This window comes from Carcharodon carcharias, chromosome 8 (genome assembly GCF_017639515.1).
Source record: "Carcharodon carcharias isolate sCarCar2 chromosome 8, sCarCar2.pri, whole genome shotgun sequence".
Lineage (NCBI taxonomy): Eukaryota > Metazoa > Chordata > Chondrichthyes > Lamniformes > Lamnidae > Carcharodon > Carcharodon carcharias.
The window spans coordinates 169,225,201-169,245,561 of NC_054474.1; the positions used below are offsets into that span (position 1 = coordinate 169,225,201).

At 40.6% G+C, this 20,361-nt stretch overlaps 1 protein-coding gene across 2 annotated transcripts in view; it reads left to right on the top strand.

Moving 5' to 3' along the window:
• The window catches only part of golga1 (golgin A1), a 65,330-nt gene extending 46,256 nt beyond the window's left edge, over positions 1 to 19,074 (top strand). For both annotated transcript variants that reach the window (XM_041194116.1, XM_041194117.1), the window contains 7 exons: positions 4,431 to 4,533; positions 5,738 to 5,898; positions 7,324 to 7,482; positions 13,029 to 13,088; positions 14,211 to 14,390; positions 17,270 to 17,356; positions 17,464 to 19,074. In XM_041194116.1, coding sequence (XP_041050050.1) covers positions 4,431 to 4,533; positions 5,738 to 5,898; positions 7,324 to 7,482; positions 13,029 to 13,088; positions 14,211 to 14,390; positions 17,270 to 17,356; positions 17,464 to 17,547 — 834 coding nt within the window. In that variant the 3' untranslated portion in view covers positions 17,548 to 19,074. The remainder of the gene's footprint in view (positions 1 to 4,430; positions 4,534 to 5,737; positions 5,899 to 7,323; positions 7,483 to 13,028; positions 13,089 to 14,210; positions 14,391 to 17,269; positions 17,357 to 17,463) is intronic.
• Positions 19,075 to 20,361: the final 1,287 nt, after the last annotated feature.

Here is a 20,361-nt window from a genome sequence, read left to right on the forward strand (position 1 = left end):
TAACACCTACAGTAGAATACAGTACATATGATATCTGGCAGTAATGTACTCCAACAAAGCAAATTTCCCCCTCCTTATTTCATGCTAGTTCTTACAATATAGTAACTTATGTCTGTTAGAGCCATGTATAAATAACATCAAAATAATATTAAAAAGTATAATACGATTTAACTTAAAATTGCTTTTGCAATTAAAAAACCATTTAAAATATTGCATTTCAAGCAACTGAATTTTTAACTTTTTTAAGCATAAAGCCTATGCTTTATATCACCGCAATGTTTAATGTTAAGCAGATTAAGACCATGGTATTCTCTTGTATGCCAAAAACAATGTGGTTTTGCTTTTATGTTAAGAGTTTTCTGCCTTCTGAACTCTTTGAGGGAATCCAAGAAAATTGAGACTAATGTTTCAAATCTCAAAAACAGAATTACCTGGAAAAACTCAGCAGGTCTGGCCGCATCGGCGGAGAAGAAAAGAGTTGACGTTCGAGTCCTCATGACCCTTCGACAGAACTTGAGTTCGAGTCCAAGAAAGAGTTGAAATATAAGCTGGTTTAAGGTGTGCGTGTGGGGGGCGGAGAGATAGAGAGACAGAGAGGTGGAGGGGGGGTGGTGTGGTTGTAGGGACAAACAAGCAGTGATAGAAGCAGATCATCAAAAGATGTCAACGACACCTTTTGATGATCTGCTTCTATCACTGCTTGTTTGTCCCTACAACCACACCCCCCCCTCCACCTCTCTCTCTCTCTATCTCTCCGCCCCCCCACACGCACACCTTAAACCAGCTTATATTTCAACTCTTTCTTGGACTCGAACTCAAGTTCTGTCGAAGGGTCATGAGGACTCGAAACGTCAACTCTTTTCTTCTCTGCCGATGCTGCCAGACCTGCTGAGTTTTTCCAGGTAATTCTGTTTTTGTTTTGGATTTCCAGCATCCGCAGTTTTTTTGTTTTTATCAAATCTCAATATGAACAAGTTTCCTGGAGGGCTAATCCCCTTGTTCAAAGATTGTAAAGTACGAAGAGGCAAATTTGTGCCGTATGGTTGCGCTGGTTTTCAAATCGGACAACAGCAAGTTTTGACATTTAATTGTTGAAGTTAAATGACTCCAAAATAACATAAGTCCTCAACTTTGATAGAAAATGTGACCATATTTTCTTTATTCTTCTTTCTAATTTAATCAAATAGTCTTTGCTTTTTTTTTACTTTTGAAACACCTTTCTTGATATTTTTAGCTAAGTATTGTCCTAAAATGTATCCTAATCAGGCAGCCTGGGTTTCCTCATGTCTCCTTTTCCATTATCTCTCATTTTCTATACATGTAAGACCATTTAGAGGATTCTATCTTTAGTTGATGCCTCATGAAGGATTTTAGGTACCTTATGTAAGAAAACATGTTTGGTATTTTTAAGTGGAAAATTACATTTTATTATACACTACAGTTAAAAATTTCCATGCATAATAATTAAAACCTAATATCTTTCAAACTTCTAGGTTATGTAAGCTTTGATGTCAAACGTAATTAATTGGCCCGTCCAGGTAAAATGGTGGCACACCTCCAATCAGTGGTGCTGATCAGAGATGCGTCTCCACTTGCCCACTCCTGAACTCCCTCCCCCCCCCCCCCCCCCCCCCCGACAATGGGGGGGGGGGAAATTCTGCCCCATGTCTCTCCATGTGAGAAACCCTATGGGGCATGAATTTTTTGGATGGCCGGGTTACCCACCCAAGGGGGGAACACATCCCCGCTGACTATGACAGACTCACAGCCATTTAACACTCTGAGGAGTATTAATTAGCTGGAGACAGGACTAAAGGCGCCAGTGGCTGCAGCAGCCAGTACTGGGACTACAAGCGGTCCCCACCTTCCAAGTCCAGGGGTCCAGGATCAGATAAGTGTGTGGGGTTGGGGGGGGGTGTTCTCATGGCAGAGAGGGGAGGTGAGGACCCAGTGGGGGTGGTGTTGTAGATGGAGAGGCTATGGGTAGGCACTTGCAAGGGCAGACCTTGGAGGCTCTTGCACCCAATATAGAAAGAGGGTCCTTGAGTGAGGGACTCTCTCCACCCTGCCTGAAGCCCGAGCACAATGAGCTGCCAGTCTCAATATTGAGACTGTGTGGGAAGTGGCCCTTAAGTGGCCAATTATTGGTCTCAATTTGACCATAAGACGTAGGAGCAAAAGTAGACCGTTCAGCCCATCGAGCCTACTCCGCCATTCATGGCTGATCTGATAATGCTCAACTCCAAATTCCTGCCTTTTCCCCATAATCTTTGATTCCCTTACTGATTAAAAATCTGTCTATCTCAGCTCTGAGTATACTTAACGATCCAGTCTCTACAGCCCTCTGCAGTTAAGAATTCCACAGATTCACTACCCTCTGAGAGAAGAAATTCCTCCTCATCTCAGTTTTAAATGGATGCCCACTTACTCTGAGATTATGCCCTCTGGCCCTAGACTCTCCCACAGGGGGAAACAACCTCTCAGCATCCACCCTGTGAAGGCCCCAAAGAATCTTATATGTTTCAATAAAGTCGCCCCTCATTCTTCTAAACTCCAATGAGTACAGGCCCAACCTACTCAACCTCTCCTCATAAGAAAATCCCTCCATACCCGGGATCAACCTAGTGAACCTTCTGTGGACTGCCTCCAGTGCCAGTATATCTTTCCTTAGTTAAGGGGACCAAAATTGTTCACAGTATTCCAGGTGTGGTCTGACTAGTGCCTTGTATAGTTTTACAAGACTTCCCTATTTTTATATTCCATTGTCTTTGAAATAAAGGCCAACATTCCATTTGCCTTCCCTATTACCTGTTGAACTTGTATGTTAGCTTTATGGGATTCATGGACAAGGACTCCCAAATTCCTCTGTGCTGCAGCTTTCTGCAGCCTTTCTCCATTTAAATAATATTCAGCTCTTCTACTGTTCCTGCTAAAGAGCATACTCTCACATTTTCCCACATTATATTCCATCTGCCAAGGTTTTGCCCACTCACTTAACTTGTCTATATCCCTCTGCAGACTCATTGTGTCATCTTCACCACTGGCCCTCCCACCTATTTTTGTGACGTCCGCAGATTTGGTGATAGTACATTCACTTACCTCATCTAAGTCATTAATATCTATTGTAAATAATTGAGGCCCAGCAATGATCCCTGAGGCACTCCACTAGATAAAGGTTGCCATCCCGAAAATGCCCCCCTTATTTCAGCTCTCTGGGCTGAATTTTGCTGTCGGCGAGCAGGGGGCGGGGCCTGCTCGCTGATGCGGGATGATGTTGGGGGAAACCCCGACATCACCGCGCCCCATTTAAATCTTCAGGAAGGCGGGGGGCACAGCGAAATCAGCTGCGGGCCCGCTGACCTGTCAATGGCCAATTGAAGCCATTGACAGGATCGTTTTAAAACAGTTAAAGGACCTGTCCGTCCAACCTTAAAGTTGGCAGGCAGGCCAGGAGCCCCGGCGGGCTTCTGAAAAAACATGAAAGCTCATCCACCGGCAGGAAGAGGTTCCATATAGGGTTTTAAAAAAGTGTAATAAGTTTCAGTGAAATTTATTAACATGTCCCATCATGTGTGACATTGTCACATGAGGGGGACATGCTAAGCATTTTTTTTTCTCTATTTTTAACGTTTATACAGCTGTCAGTGATCTCCCCGAGGCAGCACATAGCCTCAGGGAGATGTGCGCTCTTTCGTGCGCATGCGCAAAAGAGCGCACTCTCGCATTTGGAGAATCCCCTCCACTGCCCACACAGGAAGCACATTGCTGGGCGGGCCAACTTAAAATGGCGGCGCGGCCCTCTTCTCCGGTGGGGATCGGCTCACCGCCCACCGGAGATTGGGTCAGTCCCACCCGCCTGGTAGGCAGAAAATTCTGCCCTCTGTCTTCTATTAGTTAGCCAATTCTCTATCCATGTTAACATACTACCCCCAACACCATGGGCTCTTGTGTAGCCTTATGTGCAGTACATTATCGAACGCCTTTTGGAAATCCAAGTATATTACATCTACTGGTTTCCCTTTATCTATACTACTCATTACCTCCTCAAAGAATTCTAACAAATTTGGTAGGCATGATTTCCCCTTCGTGAAGCCATGCTGACTCTGCTTGGGCAAGGACGGGATGTCCTAGACCTCACTCGCCAACGCCCCCCCCCACTCCGCCCCATCCCGCCATATAAGTGCGGACATATCTGGTCAGGTGGGAGGGCAGCAGGAAGGCCTCCCGGGGAATTTTAGGGGCCCTGTGTCTGCAAACCTGCCAGCGGGGCACTGTTAAATCCTCATGATTCTGTAAGGAAAGGAGGTTTGTGATTCTCCTGCTTTTTTTTTTGAGCTAATCTGTTCCCTAAGGTAGGTACAGTTGCTGGTGCTGGTAAAACTGTACTGGCAAATGTAACATGCGTTGTTTGTTTTTTTTTGCAATGATAGGTATTAAAATTGACAGAAATGCTGGATGAAAAAAATACTTCAGTCTTGCAGAAAGATAAAGAATTAATCAAAATGCAAGAAGATTTCAAGAAACTTGAGCAAGGTTTGAAAATATATAATTTATTTAAGATCAAACAACAGTTGAGGGAAAATAGTAGGAAAAATAACTCGTGAAAAGTATAAGCCTTGAATTGCATTTTAAACTCTTAAGATGGGAATGAGTTTAGTTTGAGCTTTAGCTGTGGCCTCTGGAAAATGTGGATAGTTTCACTTGAGCAGTGGAAAAATGAAATCCACATATTAATACAATAGATCAGAATGAACAAAGGAAGTCACAATTATTAAAATACCTACTTGCTTGTAGACAACTTTTGTTGTTGTTCTCTGGATTGCACTAAATCAAGTACAGCTCTAACTGTTTTCGCACTATAAAGCAGCATGTTCTGCTGCTTTGTTGGTGAACTTATGCCAGAAGCATGACTTCTGGAAGGGGTGCTGAGCAAAGTTAGGTGCTTGCCCACAGAAATGTCACAAAGTTACTAATCCCTGACCTTCCTTTTTGTTCTACCCAATCCTTCCCCTACCCCCTTTTTCAACAGCATAAAACCCATCACGTTTCTACCTCTCTTCAGTTCCGAAGAGTCATATGGAATTTGAAACATTAACTCTGTTTCTCTCTCCAGAGCTGCTGCCAGACCTGCTGAGTTTTTCCAGCACTTTCAGCCTTCATTTCACATTTCTAGCATCAGCAGTATTTTGCTTTTGCCTTATAGTTTTCCTTGATTTGCTCTTGTGCACTCTCTAGTATTCACAGAATGTCACAGTGCAGAAGAGGCCCTTTGGCCCATTGAGTCTGCACCGACATGTGAGAAACACCTGACCTACCTACGTACCTAATCCCATTTACCAGCACTTGGCCCATAGCCTTGAATGTTATGAACGGAATCACACAAATGCAGAAGAAGTAGCCAATTATAACAAGTAAAAGCTTAGGCCTGCTGCCATGTGGGATAGGTTATGGAACAGTATGATATGTGATACTAAAAAAGATTATAAAATAGAGTGATACATAGTGATTTGGCTTTTCAGAGGCATGTGGTATATATATTTGCACTTGTAGCAAAAAGTACTGAATAGCATATGAGAGAGATGAATCTTCATAGATCTGTTTTATCCCCAAATTGTTTTGTGGCTGTTTGTGTTATGATTGGATAATGATTTCTTTGTAAAAGAGATAAGTGGGTTCTTAATTACATATATTTACTCACATTCCATGTCTTAGAAAATCTTTTTTAACATTCCTCTAGACCATGAAGCTGTGATGTCACAGACGCATCAGCTGCAAATGGAAAGTAAAACTTCTGAAGGTTCATCAGCAGAACGAGAGGGGGCAGTCCAGAGCCAGTTGAGTGGTCTCAAGTTGCAGCTGATTGAGAGACAGGAACTCCTGGAAGCCAGTCAGAGGAAGGTAGACTCTCTTCTTTCTCAGCCATGTGTTCAATTTAAACATGCCAATTTCTGTACAGAATGTCCTGGATGTAGTAAACTTTCATGCGATTATGGGTCAGGTTTTATTTCTTGATGTGTGAACTCACTTATCATCGTTTCTGAATTTATATACATTCAGCCATTTTGTGAGAAAAGTGATTTCACCGATGTATATTTTTTATATATATATTTTTTAAGGAACAGTTTCATAGCCTGATCTTTATACATCAATTGCAAAGAATATGCTAAAGGAGAGATTACACAAGTAACTGTCCTACAATATAACGGTTGAACTGGGACATTACCAGATGATATCTACAAATGACATGTCACCTGTCAACAAGCAAATTGACCCCCTGCTTCATTGTGTTGGCTGACCCCAATGCCAGCATCATCGTAATCAAAGACTCTTTGATCCTTCAAGGAGATATGTGCATAATTTTCTGTTTCCTTGGGAAGGGGAAATCATTAAAAGTGAGGCGGTATGGCCATTCCTTGAAGGTCATCAGGCATCAACAAGTGACACAGGCTACAGCCCTCTTCTGGCATATCTTTTATGAAGTCTGTGTTGTAATACATTCAAGTTATGAGTCCCAGTGCTCACAGCCCAGCTTTTATCTAGAATCTGGTAGATTTATCCTCTGTACAGTCTTTTCTCCACCATTCATAATATGGCTAGCAGCCAGGGTAGCCTGGAAGGACCTCCTCTTATCGATGTCAGATTTCTCCAAAATTAAATGGGATGGTACAAGGGGAGCAATGTGGACTGCTGTTATCTGAAGGTAATTGGGGGAAAAAAATTCACATTCTTACACATGGCATCAAAAATATTGGAGGCAGTGGCTTTGATCATAGGTCAGTTATTAATTGGTGAGTTTTTAAAACTTGGAAGTTTTAATATTTTTTCCTAACTGTTTCTAGCTCCTTATTTCAGCAGAAGGAGTTTGACTAATGAATATGGCTCCATAGCCTAATCTGCCAATGGACCTTGCCCAAGTGGCTGTTCTTCATATGTGAGCTTAGACTTCTCACAGGAGCTGCTGGGTTATGATCAGGAACACTGGCAGATTCTATAACCTAACAATGTTGCAGCCAATTCTGTCAACTTTACCACTGCTCCAACTGAGATTAGTTAGCTAGGCTGGAACTTTATTATTTTTAACTTGGAAAATAAATACCTGGAACTGTTTTTTCAAAAGGAGGGAATTAGATTTGGAGTAATTTGCTGTTGTGATGTGGATAGAACAGAACCCTTTTCCTCCAGTGAGAAAGTATTTATTCAGTGTTTGCAATTATTTATTGTCTTCTCCACTTTTATAAAATTTTCTGTATTTTGTATTCAGGCCTACAGGATTACATAACTTTGTTTCTATGAATCTTAAAGAAATGTAAATTCCTCCTACAGGTGAAAGATCTAGAAGCAGAGGTGATGGCCCTCAATGGACAGTTACATCCCTCAGAAAATGATGAGAAAGGGCAGAATGGAGAGGTGACAATTGCATATACCGTACAACTTCAGCAGGACAACCAGGATTTGGAGCAGCAGCTGATAGAGAAAAACAAGGTTAGCTACACAGGACATGTATACATCATGTTATTTGTAAGCTGCTTCACTTTATGTGACAGCCTCGCCACATGTTACATACGAGCATACAAATTAGGAGCAGGAATAAGCCACTTGGCCCCTTGAGCCTGCTCTGCCATTCAGTAAGATCATGGCTGATCTGATTTTAACCTCCATTCCACATTCCTGCCTACCACCAATAACCTTTACCCCCTTAGTTATCAAGAATCTATCTGCCTCTGCCTTAAAAATATTCAAAGATCCTGTATCCACCGCCTTTTGAGGAAGAGTTTCAAAGACTCACAACCTTATGAGAGAAAAGAATTTCTCCTCATCTCTGTCTTAAATGGGTGACCCCTATTTTTGAACAGTGATCCCTAGCTCTAGATTCTTCCACAAGAGGAACCATCTTCTCCACATCCCCCCTGTCACGTCCCCTCAGGATCTTACATAGTTTAATCAAGCCGCCTCTTACTCTTTTAAACTCCAAGGATACGTGCCTAAAATATGTTAGAAGGCTCACGTGCAGAAGATTACTTAGGCTTTTTTTCTTACAGTTTTTTTACAGTTACTTTTACAGTTACTACAATTTGTAGATTTCATTATGACTAATAGGAACATAGGACTTAGGAGCAGGGATAGGCCATATGGCCTTTTGAGCCTGCTCCACCATTCAATAAGACCATGGCTGATCTAGTTGTGATTTCAACTCCACTTACCTGTCTGCACCCCCACCCCAAGCCCCCTTCATATCCCTTGGCTCCATTGTCTATCAAAAATCTATCTAACTCATCCTTGAATAAATTCAATGACCCAGCCACCATTGCTTCCTGGGAAGAGAATTCCACATTCTAACGACCCCCTCGGAGAAAAAAATTCTCCTTACCTCTGTCTTAAAAGGGAGATCCCTTATTCTTAAACTGTGTCCCATATTTCAAGTCTCCCCCACAAGAGGAAACATCCTTCCAGTATCCACCCTATCAAGTCACTTTGAATCTTATATTTCAATAAGATTGCCTCTCATTCTTCTAAACTCCATGGGTATGGATCTAACCTGTTCAACCTTTCTTCATAAGATAAACCCTTCATCCCAGGAATGAGTAAAGTGAACCTTCTCTGCTTCTAATGCAACCAAATAATTTTTCAAATAAGGGGACCAAAACTGTACACAGTATTCCAGAAGTGGTCTCGCCAAGGTTCTGTACAGCTGCAGTAGAACTTCACTATTTTTATATTCCATTTCCCTTGCAATAAATGACAACATTCCATTTCCTTTCCTAATCACTTGCTGTACCTGCATACTAACTTTTTGTGATTCATGTACTGGACACCCAGATCCCTCCGTACCACGAGTTCTGCAATTTCTCTCCATTAAAAAAAATATTCTGCTTTTCTATTCTCCCTGCCAAAGTGGACAAGTTCACATTTTCCACATTATGCTCCAGCTGCCAGAATTCTGGCCCACTCACTTAACCTCTCTATATCCCTTTGTAGACTCATTATATCCGCTTCACAACCTTCTCTTCTACCTACCTTTGTGTCATCAGCAAATTCAGTCCCTTCATCCAAGCCATTGATATAGATTGTAAGTAGTTGAGACCCCAGCACTAATCCGTGTGGCACTCCACAAGTTACAGCTTGCCAACCCAGGAAAGACCCGCTTCACCCTACTCATTGCTTCCTATTAGCTAACCAACCCTTCATCCATTCTATTATGAGCATCATAGTTTCCTTCTCAAAATGGAAAAACTGGAAAGGTGGTTTATCACTTTGAGTCACTGCTTTACTCTGCAGTGTCCACCATAAACCTCACAGAATTCAAGAATTAAAATCGACCCACAATGTTTAGTTTTATAAAATTGTAATTTCGCAGTATTTTTTCAGTATGTTTTCAGTTTTCCTATATCATGTTGATTTAAATCTAATAAGAAGTTTTGATTGGTGATGACCTTTGACTACAATTTATAAGCATTTATCAAAATATTGTGATGAAAGAGGAATATATTACAGTGCAGGATATTGTGCTTTGAAAGCTTTGGTTTCTAAATAAATACCAATCTGCCTGATATCATTTCATCGTACAATCGAATAAAGGTCACCTAATATGCCCCTATTTCCCATGCAGGAATTATATAATGTCACAAGTCAGATCTTTTCTTTTTCTCCTTGGAAAGTATCCTTGTACTATTTACTATTCACTGATTGTAAAGGCCTATGCCGTCCATCAATAAGGTTGAGCAGAGAGTCGCTGTTGTTTGGAAAAGCTAAGACATATGAGTACACCTGATAGAACAGTGAAATTTCCAAGTCCAGATGGTGTGTGGCTTGGAGGGAAACTTGCATGTGGTGGTGTTCCCATGCATTTGCTGCCTTTGTCCTTCTAGGTAGTAGAAGTTGCAAGTTTGGCAGATATTGTTGAAGGAGTTTGGCAAGCTGTTGCATTGCATCTTGTAGATGGTACACACTGCTCTATTGACGCATCAGTGGTGGAGAGAGTGAATGTTTAAGGTAGTGGAAAGGATGTAATCAAGCGAGGCTGTTTTGTGCTGGATGGTGTTGAGCTTTTTATATGTTGGAGCTGCACTCATCCAGACAAGAGGTGAGTCACGCTCTGATTTGTGTCTTGTAGATGGTTGACAGGCTTTGGGGAGTCAAGAGGTGAGTTGCTCATCTCCGAATTTCCAGCTTCTGAGCTGCTATTGTAGCCTCAGTATTTACATGCCTGGTTCAGTTAAGTTTCTGGTTAATGGTACCCCCCCAGGATGTTGATGGTAGAGGATTCGGCCACTGAATGTCAAGGGGCGATAATTCGATTCTCTTCTGTTGGCGATGGTCATTGCCTGGCACTTGTGTGGCTCAGATGTTACATGCCACTGTGCAGTCATCAGCAAACACCCCCACTTCTGACCTTATGATGGAGAGAAGGTCATTGGTGAAGCAGTTGAAGAAGGTTGGGCCTAGAACACCACTGCGGGAAAGTCAGCAGCAATGCTCTGGGGCTGAAATGATTGACCTCCAAAAACCACAACCCATCTTCCTTTGTTTTAGGTATGACTCCAACCAGTGAAGTGTTACTCCGCTGATTTCCCATTGAGTTCGATTTTGCTCCTTGTCGCCACGCTCTGCCAGATGCTGCCTTGATGTCAAAGGCAGTCACTCTCTCCATGCCTCTGGAGTTCGGCTGTTTTGCACCAAGGCTATAATGAGGTCTGGAACTGAGTGGCCCTGACAGAACCCAAACTGAGTGTCAGTGAGCGGGTTATTGCCACTTGGTGACACATTCAGCGGTACCTTCCATCACTTTGCTGCTGACTGAGAGTAAACTGATGCAGCGGTAATTGACCAGATTGGATTTGTCCTGCTTTTTGTAGAGAGGATGTACCTGGGAAAGTTTCTACATTTGTCAGGTAGATGCTGGTGTTGTAGTTGCACTGGAATGGTGTGGCTAGTTCTGAATTGAATTGGTTGAAGACTGGCATCTGTGATGCTGAGGACCTCAGGAAGAGGTAGGAATGGATCATCCATTCGGTATTCCTGTTTGAAGATGTTTGCAATTGTCTGTCTTTTGCATTGACGTGTTGGGCTCCCCCATCATTGAGGATGGGGATGTTTGTGGAGCCTCCTCCTCTGATTAGTTAATTGTCCACCCCATTCACAACTGGATGAGGCAGGATTCTGAGCTTTGATCTGTCTGAACTGTTAGTTGTGGGATCTCTTTACTTTCTGTATATTGCATGCTGCTTCCACTGTTCAGCATGCATGTAGTCCCGTGTTGTAGCTTCACCAGGTTTGCATCTCATTTTTAACTGGTGCTGCTCCTGGCGTGCTCTCCTCCAGCCTCATTGAATCAGGATACCCAGTTTTGCACTGCTAGTTCTGTTCTGAATCTATCCATTTAGTATGGTGATAGTGCCACACAACACAACGGAAGGTATCCTCAGTGTGAAGATGGGGCTTCAGCTTCACAAGGAATGTAAGGTTGTCATTACTAATACTGTTATGGACAAATGCATCTATGACAGGTGGATATGTGAGGGTGAGGTCAAGTATGTTTTTTCCTCCTGTTGGCTCTTTCAATGTTTGCCACAGGCCCAGTCTGGCAGATATGTCCTTCAGGACTCGGCCAGCTTGGTCAGCAGTGGTGCTACCAAGCTACTCTTGGTTGAAGTTCCCCACCAAGAGCATATTCTGCGCCCTTCCTACGCTCAGTATTTCTTCCAAGTGGTGTCAGCATGAAGGAGCATTGATTCATTAGTTGAGGGAGGGAGGGAGTTGGGTGGTAATCAGCAGGAGTTTTGAATGTGTGACCGTATGTCATGAGACTTCATGGGGTCTGGAGTCAATGCTGAAGGTTCCCAGGGCTACTCCCTCCCAGCTGTAGACCTCTATACCACTACATTAGGTCAGTGTGACCTGCCCGTTGGATTGGGTATACTCAGGGGTGATGATGGAAGTGTCTGGGACATTGGTTGTAAGCTATGATTCGGTGGGTATAATTATGTTAGGCTGTTGCTTGACTAGTTTGTGGAACGACACTCCCAATTTTGGCATAAGTCTCCAGATGTTAGTGTCGATGATTTGCAGCGTTGACTGGGCTGGGTGTGCCTTTGTTATTTCTGATTTGTAGGTCGATGCAAGGTAATCTGTCTGGTTTTATTCTTCTTCAACTTTTCTGTAGCGGTTTGGTGTAACTGAGTGACTTGCTAGGCTGTTTCAGAGGTCAGTTAAGAGTTAACCACATTGAGTCAAAAGTCACGTGTATGCCAGACTGGGGAAGGATGGTAGATCTCTTTCCCTAAAGGGTATTAGTGAATCAGATTGGTTTTTACAACAGCCAGGTCACCACTATTGGGACTCGCTTTTAATTCCAGATTTATTAATTGAATTTAAATCCCATCAACTGCCAATGAGCGATTAGAACTTGTGCCTCTAAAGCATTACTAGCCCTGAAACATCAACATTGTGTTACTCTTCCCAGTAGATTCTATGTAATTCTATGTAAAGTGGCATCCGAGAGCAGCTGTGGATTATTTGCCCCGATTTCTTCAGCTCTGGAAGTGCTTGAGCAGAACTTACCAACATTACTTAAATAACCTACCTAAGATGAGACATATACTCATTTTTTTGTTTATTGTACAGCAGTGCCTTAGTGCTAGATGAGCCTCCCATCATTGTCATCGAGGTTCATTGTGCTGAGGGACTCTGCCTAGTTGGAAGAAATTATGTTGACAATGCTGCTGAGGCTAGACTAATTCCTTCTCTGTGGTAAAGACAGAGTTATTCATTTCCTACCCCTTCACCACTTAATTTTGCCAAAACTTCTTGGTTGACATGAGGACACATTAAACCTGTTTTGTCTTCAGTCTCAGGGTCATGAACATTCAACCTATTTCAGATAGTGATTCAACAAATTTAAAACGTATGCTGATAATTTTCTTGGTCTTTCATTGTTTGGTTAAAATTTTATATCAAAATTATTTTATCAAATGATTTAAGTGCTTGGATCATCACTAGGTTTTATATTTTGAATCTATTTCCTCCTTCAGACTATTAAACAACTATTGCAGAGGCTAACAGAACTGAAAAAGACGCTACAGAAAGAACTGGTAAAGATCTTGCATGAAGTTACATTTTTTAAACAAATTAGTTAGAATTTTTTCTTTTCAATTGATATAACCAGAAAATGGGTCGGAAGTAGATACAAATATTTTGCACATGCACCATCCCAAACTGGTTGGCTGACGCCTGCAGCTTAACAACTTAATCTGATACTGAAGTAACATTGTCTGGAGAATTGTTCCCAGAATTCTTTCCTAATGCTTTTCATGACCTAGTTTAAATTCGAGATTTACCACTAATTAATAGAGCTCATCTTTTTGTTTGACAAACCCAATTTATTCTCTGCAGGTCAAGCAGCATCTGTGGGGAGAGAAACAGAGTTTACATTTCAGGTCAGTAAAATATCAGGACCTGAAATGTTAACTCCTTCTCTCAACAGATGCTGCATTTTCTGTTTTTATTTAATATTTCCAGCATCCGCAGTCTCCTGCTTTTGTATTGGCCATTGTAATTTATTTTTTCTTACTCCTTGTTTTTAGTTTTGTTCACATGTGGTTCAAGTTTATCCATTTTAAACTGTTCACTGTTTTGGATCTGATAAATTTGAACTAACTTGCTTTGTTTTCATTGCTCACCTGTTCAAACAAAGATTGAAGGATTCTTTTTAGGTGAAATTAATTTTGTGCTTTACTACCAGTGTGGCAGTTTTAGAAATGCATTAATGGGAATCAGCTCTAGCATATTTTGTTCTAAATTTATTTGAGAGTTTTTATACAATAATTGTATTTGTTTAAGTACAAACTTCTTTGTCCTCATTCTTCATTTGAGAACCTGGGTAGTGACTGCTCTGTGTTGGTAAGCTGTGCGGTTTTAGTTGGTTAAACTCCAGCAGTAGCCTTGTATACACATGAGGGTCTCTAAGCCTTTGTTCTTAACATGCCTACATTCTTCAGATTTTAATAAATGGGAAATGCCCCTAAACGGCAAACGGAAATTCTACATGCATAGATTCCTCAATAACTTGAATTGGAAACTCATAAAGACAGTAATGGGTTTCTGCACATGAAATACCAAACAAAAAATAGCAATATTGGCAATTCAAGAAAGTTCTTTTGATTTTTTAAAATATGGCATTATAATTGATACATAATAAATCTTTTCAATTAAAGAAAATGAAACCAGAATTGGAGCCTGCTGAAGTCCGGGAGAGATCTTACTTTGAGCCACCAGCCAGCATCAATAATTCCACCACAGTTGTAAACAATTCAGATCTTAATGACTCCAAGGAGATAAATTTTGAATATCTTAAACATGTTCTCCTCAAATTCATGTCTGTGCGAGAGTCTGAGGTGAGTCACTAATAATTGCAGTAATTTACAAGTAATCAGTGGAAAGCCTTTAATTATGTTTTAGGTATTAAAATGCAGATCTGTTATAATAGTTTTAAATGATGAAGCAGAATAATGGTTCGTCTATTAAACTGACAGATGTAGAATTCAGAGTTGCGATTGTGTACTACCTGTGATACTGACAGAGAATCAAAAGTGAAATCTATGGAAAATGACAAGAAAGGCCAGCTGATGCATCAAGCTGACCCTATCCTGACATGCTGCAACCTACATATGCCATCAGCCTCATCACACTACCCTCCCCAATAGCCATGCAACTTTCTGGGAGAGACGAAGAAAAACCTTATAGCTAATTAGAGTAAAACCCTGGGAAATTCCTCCCTGACACCTAAATGTCATCTCACAAGCTCCGCAGGCCCTTACTAGCTCACCTACCACCTATGACTTGACCAACTTCTTTTTTTGAAAGATTGCAGTGAATCCACACCCAGCAGTAGCCTAAACTAGAGGTCAGTGATTTTATGAAGAACTTACTAACATCTATCCTATGCTTTTGTAGGTCATACAAATGCCCTCAATCCTTCCCAACCTCTCTAGCTCAACTTAATCCCTTCATTATTTTGTAGATTTTATATATTCTCCTTTGAAAGCATCTTCTAAACCCGCAACCACTACCACCTAAAAGGATAAGGGCAAGTTCCTGTAAGTTCCCCTCCAAGCCCCACACTATCCTGACTTGGAACTATATCAACATTCCTTCACTGCAGGTCAAAATTCTGGAACTCCCTTCCTAACAGCACTGTGGGACTGCAGTGGTTCAAGAAGGCAGCTTACTTCAGCACCTTCTGAAGGGCAATTAGGGATGGGCAATAAGCGCTGGCTTAACCGCTCACATCCCTTGAACCAATAAATAAAAAAAAAGAGCTCAATCATATTTATAGTCGTTTGGTAATTCAGAACTTGAGTATTGTTGAAATTTTTTGTCTTGCACTTATCAGGACACTTTGCAAGAATACCAATATAAGGGGAGAACAACAATTTATACTCTGAGAAGAGAGTGCTGATTGGTTGGCAAGTGGTGACTGCTAAGCATTGTTTAAACTTGACCCTGATTGATCAAGGCATTGCTCTGAGGAATGAGTCAGTGAATGGCTGTCATTTACTTGGTTTAGCTGAAACAGGGGAAATGTATATGCATGTTCTTTCTGTCAGCAAAGAACAGGACCCTGTGTATTAATATACGTAGCTTCCAATAAATGCAAATGCGCCACATTGTGAGCCCAACTGACAATCTTAAATTGGTTTTCAGCGTTAATTCTTAGCACACTGAGGATTATTTAGCAAATGTTGTCTGATCAAAGAATCACATCTAATGTTGGACACTGTTTTGAGTTTTGCAAGCACAGGCTGGCTGGGTACGGTCTGTATCTTGCCTGTTGCAAACAGCAGCTGGGACATGCTGTTTGATACGATCTGCCAGTCTTTGGGATGTACAGCCTACGTATCTGGCATCACATTGGCATTGAAGTTCATACACCACATTACTCATTTGTGCGACAGGCAAAATGGCTTTTTGGCTTGACAGCAGCATCCTGTTAGTGTTGCTACTGCATTGTAGCAGCATGAAACAGTTAGCTGCATCTGTTGCTCAAATTTTTGAGATACCTTACTCTTCCAGGCTAATCTGAGGTAGAGTGGACTCTTTTTTCAGGGCCGAAAGTGCCAGCCTTAGGCCCGTTCATGAGTTTGCATGATATACAGTGTGAAATGATCTGATCAGGGTAGCCATTATCCCTCAGGGTACCTTTGATGGGCCCTATTTCAGCATCAAGCTTGCATGGTGAGCAAATGGCTCGGGCCCTATTTACAAGGTTACCGACGAGACCAATCTTATAGCATGTGGAACTGTAAGAATCCCAACACTTATATTAACCTGTGAAGGTAGGCTTGGGTTGACTGTGGTAGAGAACCCCCTGGCAGATTTCTCAACTGGTTGGTCAAGGAAGAGAAATTCATTTGACTGCTCCATTTCAAAGGTGAATTTGAGTGCAGGATGGAGCCCGTGAAGACGTAAGGAAATTATTACATGCAGTTGCAGATTTAAATATAGTGAACGTATCATCCACACCAGAAGTAAGCGAGGGGTAAAAGGTTTGGTGTCATACCATCGAAGGCAAGTTTGTTGTGGAACCCAGCAAAGATGTTTGCGAGAACTGGGCCTAGTGGGGATCCCATGGCAACAGCATCTCTTTGGACGTACATGGTGACATTAAAAGTGAACTCAATTGCACGAGTTGCCAAGTTCAAAAGTTCAATAAATACTGATTCATACAATGGTAGCAGGTCTAGATTGCCATTGTGGTTTCGCAAATGTAAAGGACTATATCAACAAAATGCACGCCATTCTTAATGACGGATCCAAATTTGTACCTGTTGGATCTGTTGCTCAATATGACCAGACAACCTTGCTTGAAAGTAAGCTTAAAAAAAATGCTTCCTGGACTTGTGTAAGAGTGATGAGCTGTTGCGTGACATATATGACAGGGTTTGTCCTCAGAGCTCGCTGCATCTATCTATGTATAGGCTGCCCAAGACACACACAAGCGATGTCCCTTTTTGCCCTATCTTAGCTCTGGCCGGTTTTGCACAACATGAATTGGTCACATGTTTGGGCGAATTGTTACAACCAGTTTTGAGCAAGTTTTCCACATACCGTGTGAAGGATTCCTTCACATTGGCAAAGGCCATACATGACTTGCATATCGATAATAATGCTGTGTCCATGTGCTCATTTGACATTGCTTGCTTATTTACCAATGCTCCACGTAAGGAAGCCTTGAATGGGGGAAAGTATCAGATTACAATGTTTTTTGTTGTAGGCCTATCAACTGGTGAAAGCAGTATCCATGCTACTTAACTTTACACGTGAAGAAGAGAACTTGCTAAAGGAATCCTTAGAATATAAGGTAGGGCGTCATCCATTCCTACTCATTTTGCTGAGTCTTACCTGCTTCCACTATTTTAATGAATGCTGTTGAGTGTTTTACTAAATATTATTCTTTTTACATTGTAGATGTCTTGGTTTGGATCAAAACCTACTCCTAAAGGTATTGTACGTCCATCAATAACAGGCCGACCACCCCCTCACTGGCAATGAACTAAGTGTAACGTCTGGAACGTGCACAAAGAACTATCAGCATAACTCATTTGATGAACACTACAGTTATTGATAATAAGATATCCTTATTAGTGTTTTCAGTCACTGTTATGACAGTGTTTTAATACAGGGCTACAAGTTTTCCAGCTGTTTACAAGTATTTAATAGTACTGGTACTTTATATTAATACATCTTTTAAATGCAAATGAAGTTGTTCTCCTATGGGGAATGAAATTCATTGAGGAAAAAGCAGATGATATGGATTTGAAATTCTGTAATTTCTGCACATGCAAGAGGAACAATTCTTTTTGGTCCTATAGCTTTATTACAGTCCTGAACTGATTTGAATGAAACACTGGAGTGACATGCTGTCATACACTTACATCTTTATATATGCGCTCCTCCTTCATGGATAGACATTAACAAATGCTTACAAGCATCTTTTTTTAAGCGATAATTTTCCTACTGTTAGAACACAAGGATGGGAATAAAATTCGACTGAAGTTATGCTCCTTCCCTCATCCATCCCCACTGTTACAGACGGGGCCAGCAAGTGCTGTTTGTAACTGCTTTTGAACTCGGTATCATGGTCTAAATAGAATGTATTTCTGTTTTTAAATTGCATTTACATTTTTACAATTGAATCATTTTGGTGTCATTTGGATTAATAAAAACTGGAAACCTGCAAGACAGAAATAACACCAATAAAATATATCAAAAAATCAAGAGACCAAGTTAAATATTGCAATTGGTTTTTTTGCTTATTGATCCAAAAATACCACTGCAGCCTTTTCAAGTTTCTCCCAAATATTCTAATAATTGTAAAACATGCCGTTATTGATTCATTACACCATTTAGATCCCTTCCATATGTTGTTGCTATTTAATGATTATCATGTGGTTTTATTGCAGTTTAAGAAAATGGTAGTGTTGTGTGAAAATGGTGCTGGAACAACCAGAAACAAGGGATTTGACGCTTGCTATAAACGGTAGGGCAAGGATATAGTACAGTTAGTTCTCATTTACCTGGGTTAATGCAAAAGAGAAAAAATAAACATTCCAAAGGAGTCTTTATAAAGGGAACCCTGTATTGTGTATAAAATTGGACATATTAGATGTAAAAATGGATGCATAAATTATTTAGCCTTTTGGAGGCAGAAAATGTTGCTATTGTAATAATGATGTTCCATCAGTATTTTCTTCACCCTGCCATTGTGAAACTTGGAATTCTTATTGAAAGCAAGAGCAACATATGTGTGTGTGTATGTGTATGTATATATATATAAATATATATATATAAAATATATATATGTTATATATGAACTAATGCACTTTTATTTGTATAAAAAATGCTGTGGCGTGTAATCTTTGTACATGCATTGACTGGCCTTAGCGACTAACTTCCCTCACTTGGTGTTGTAAACCTGGATTGGATACAGCAACTGACGCATTGTCTGACCAGTGTTTGCTTGGGAATAATTTGTAGGTGCAATACTTTCCAATTAAAATTCCTTTAGACATGCTGAAATTGTGGTTGCATTCTTTGATTAGCAAATGAAATTTTAGTTTTACAGTTTCTTGATGCATTTACTTGTTCCTGCATTTATGGAAAGTATATAGAGAGTTTGATGTTTGCAGTAAAATTTCAGCCTGTCTAGGCAGGTTTTTCAAGCTAACCTAACACTGGGCAGCATAACTAGTGATTCAAAGTGAGTGTTTATGTTCTCAATTGTTGGGATTGGCACCACTGTCAGTTGACATGGACTAGTCTAAAATGTGGCACAGGTATTCAATAGGTGTTTTAGGAAAAAACATACCCAGAGAGTTTCACTGGTGTAGACATTAGGTGCAAAATTGGAATCTTTTAACAGTTTCATTGGGATGCCCTTTCAGATTTGTTTAAAACTAAATGTGAGATACAGTTTGAACTAATTCAAGCTTCTTTCTGAAATTGATCTGAACAAGACATCTTTAGTTTCAACTAAATGGCAGAAGCAAAGTAACCATTTGACAGATCTCCACCAAATGGTGTATTCTTAAAACCTGTGATGGTGTGGTTGATTTTTTTTGTGTGACCATATCTTCAATTCAACCAAATAACCGTTCACAATTTTATTGCTTAGCTTCCTAGCTGTAACCTTTATTTTGAACTTAATTCTGGCCTGTGTAGATGGATTGTATATTTCTGGTTGCTACAGCTACCACTTTATTTTTTTTTTTAATGCTCAAAGCCCTAATGGAAAATCTGCATAACTGATGCGCCAAATTGAGGCACATGTTGTACAAATCAGTGCAATCTCTAATCAGTTCATTGTTCCAGTGGGGTCAGTGTAATGGTCAGATTAGGGTAACAAACTTGGTCAGTTATCCCTTGGAGTACTTTGCCAGAGTTTAAACTAACAAAATGCAATTATCCTTGCTTGGAAGTAGGTCACCTATTTATACAGTGGACTCAGAAACCAGGTTAGCTGTCATACAATTTAACATTTACAAAAATTTGGTGGTGCTTGTTCCTAATTATAATTATTCATTCTTTCACAAATGCAATATTTCACAGCATCTTGTGATGTGAGCTAAAAAAAAACAAAGAATGGAACAAGTATAAGAATCAAGATAAAATAATTTTTTAAAAAAACAGCCAGAGGTTGGTTAGTGCTCGGTCGGCTGACCTTGGGCAATTCTCAAAATATCACAGTACAATAAACAGTTTACTACAATATTTGAACAGTGTGGTTATTCTAGCCTGGATTTGTGACTTGCAGTTGTATAATTTTCTTTGGCATGTCAGATTTTAGTTTACCAGTTTTTAAATCAC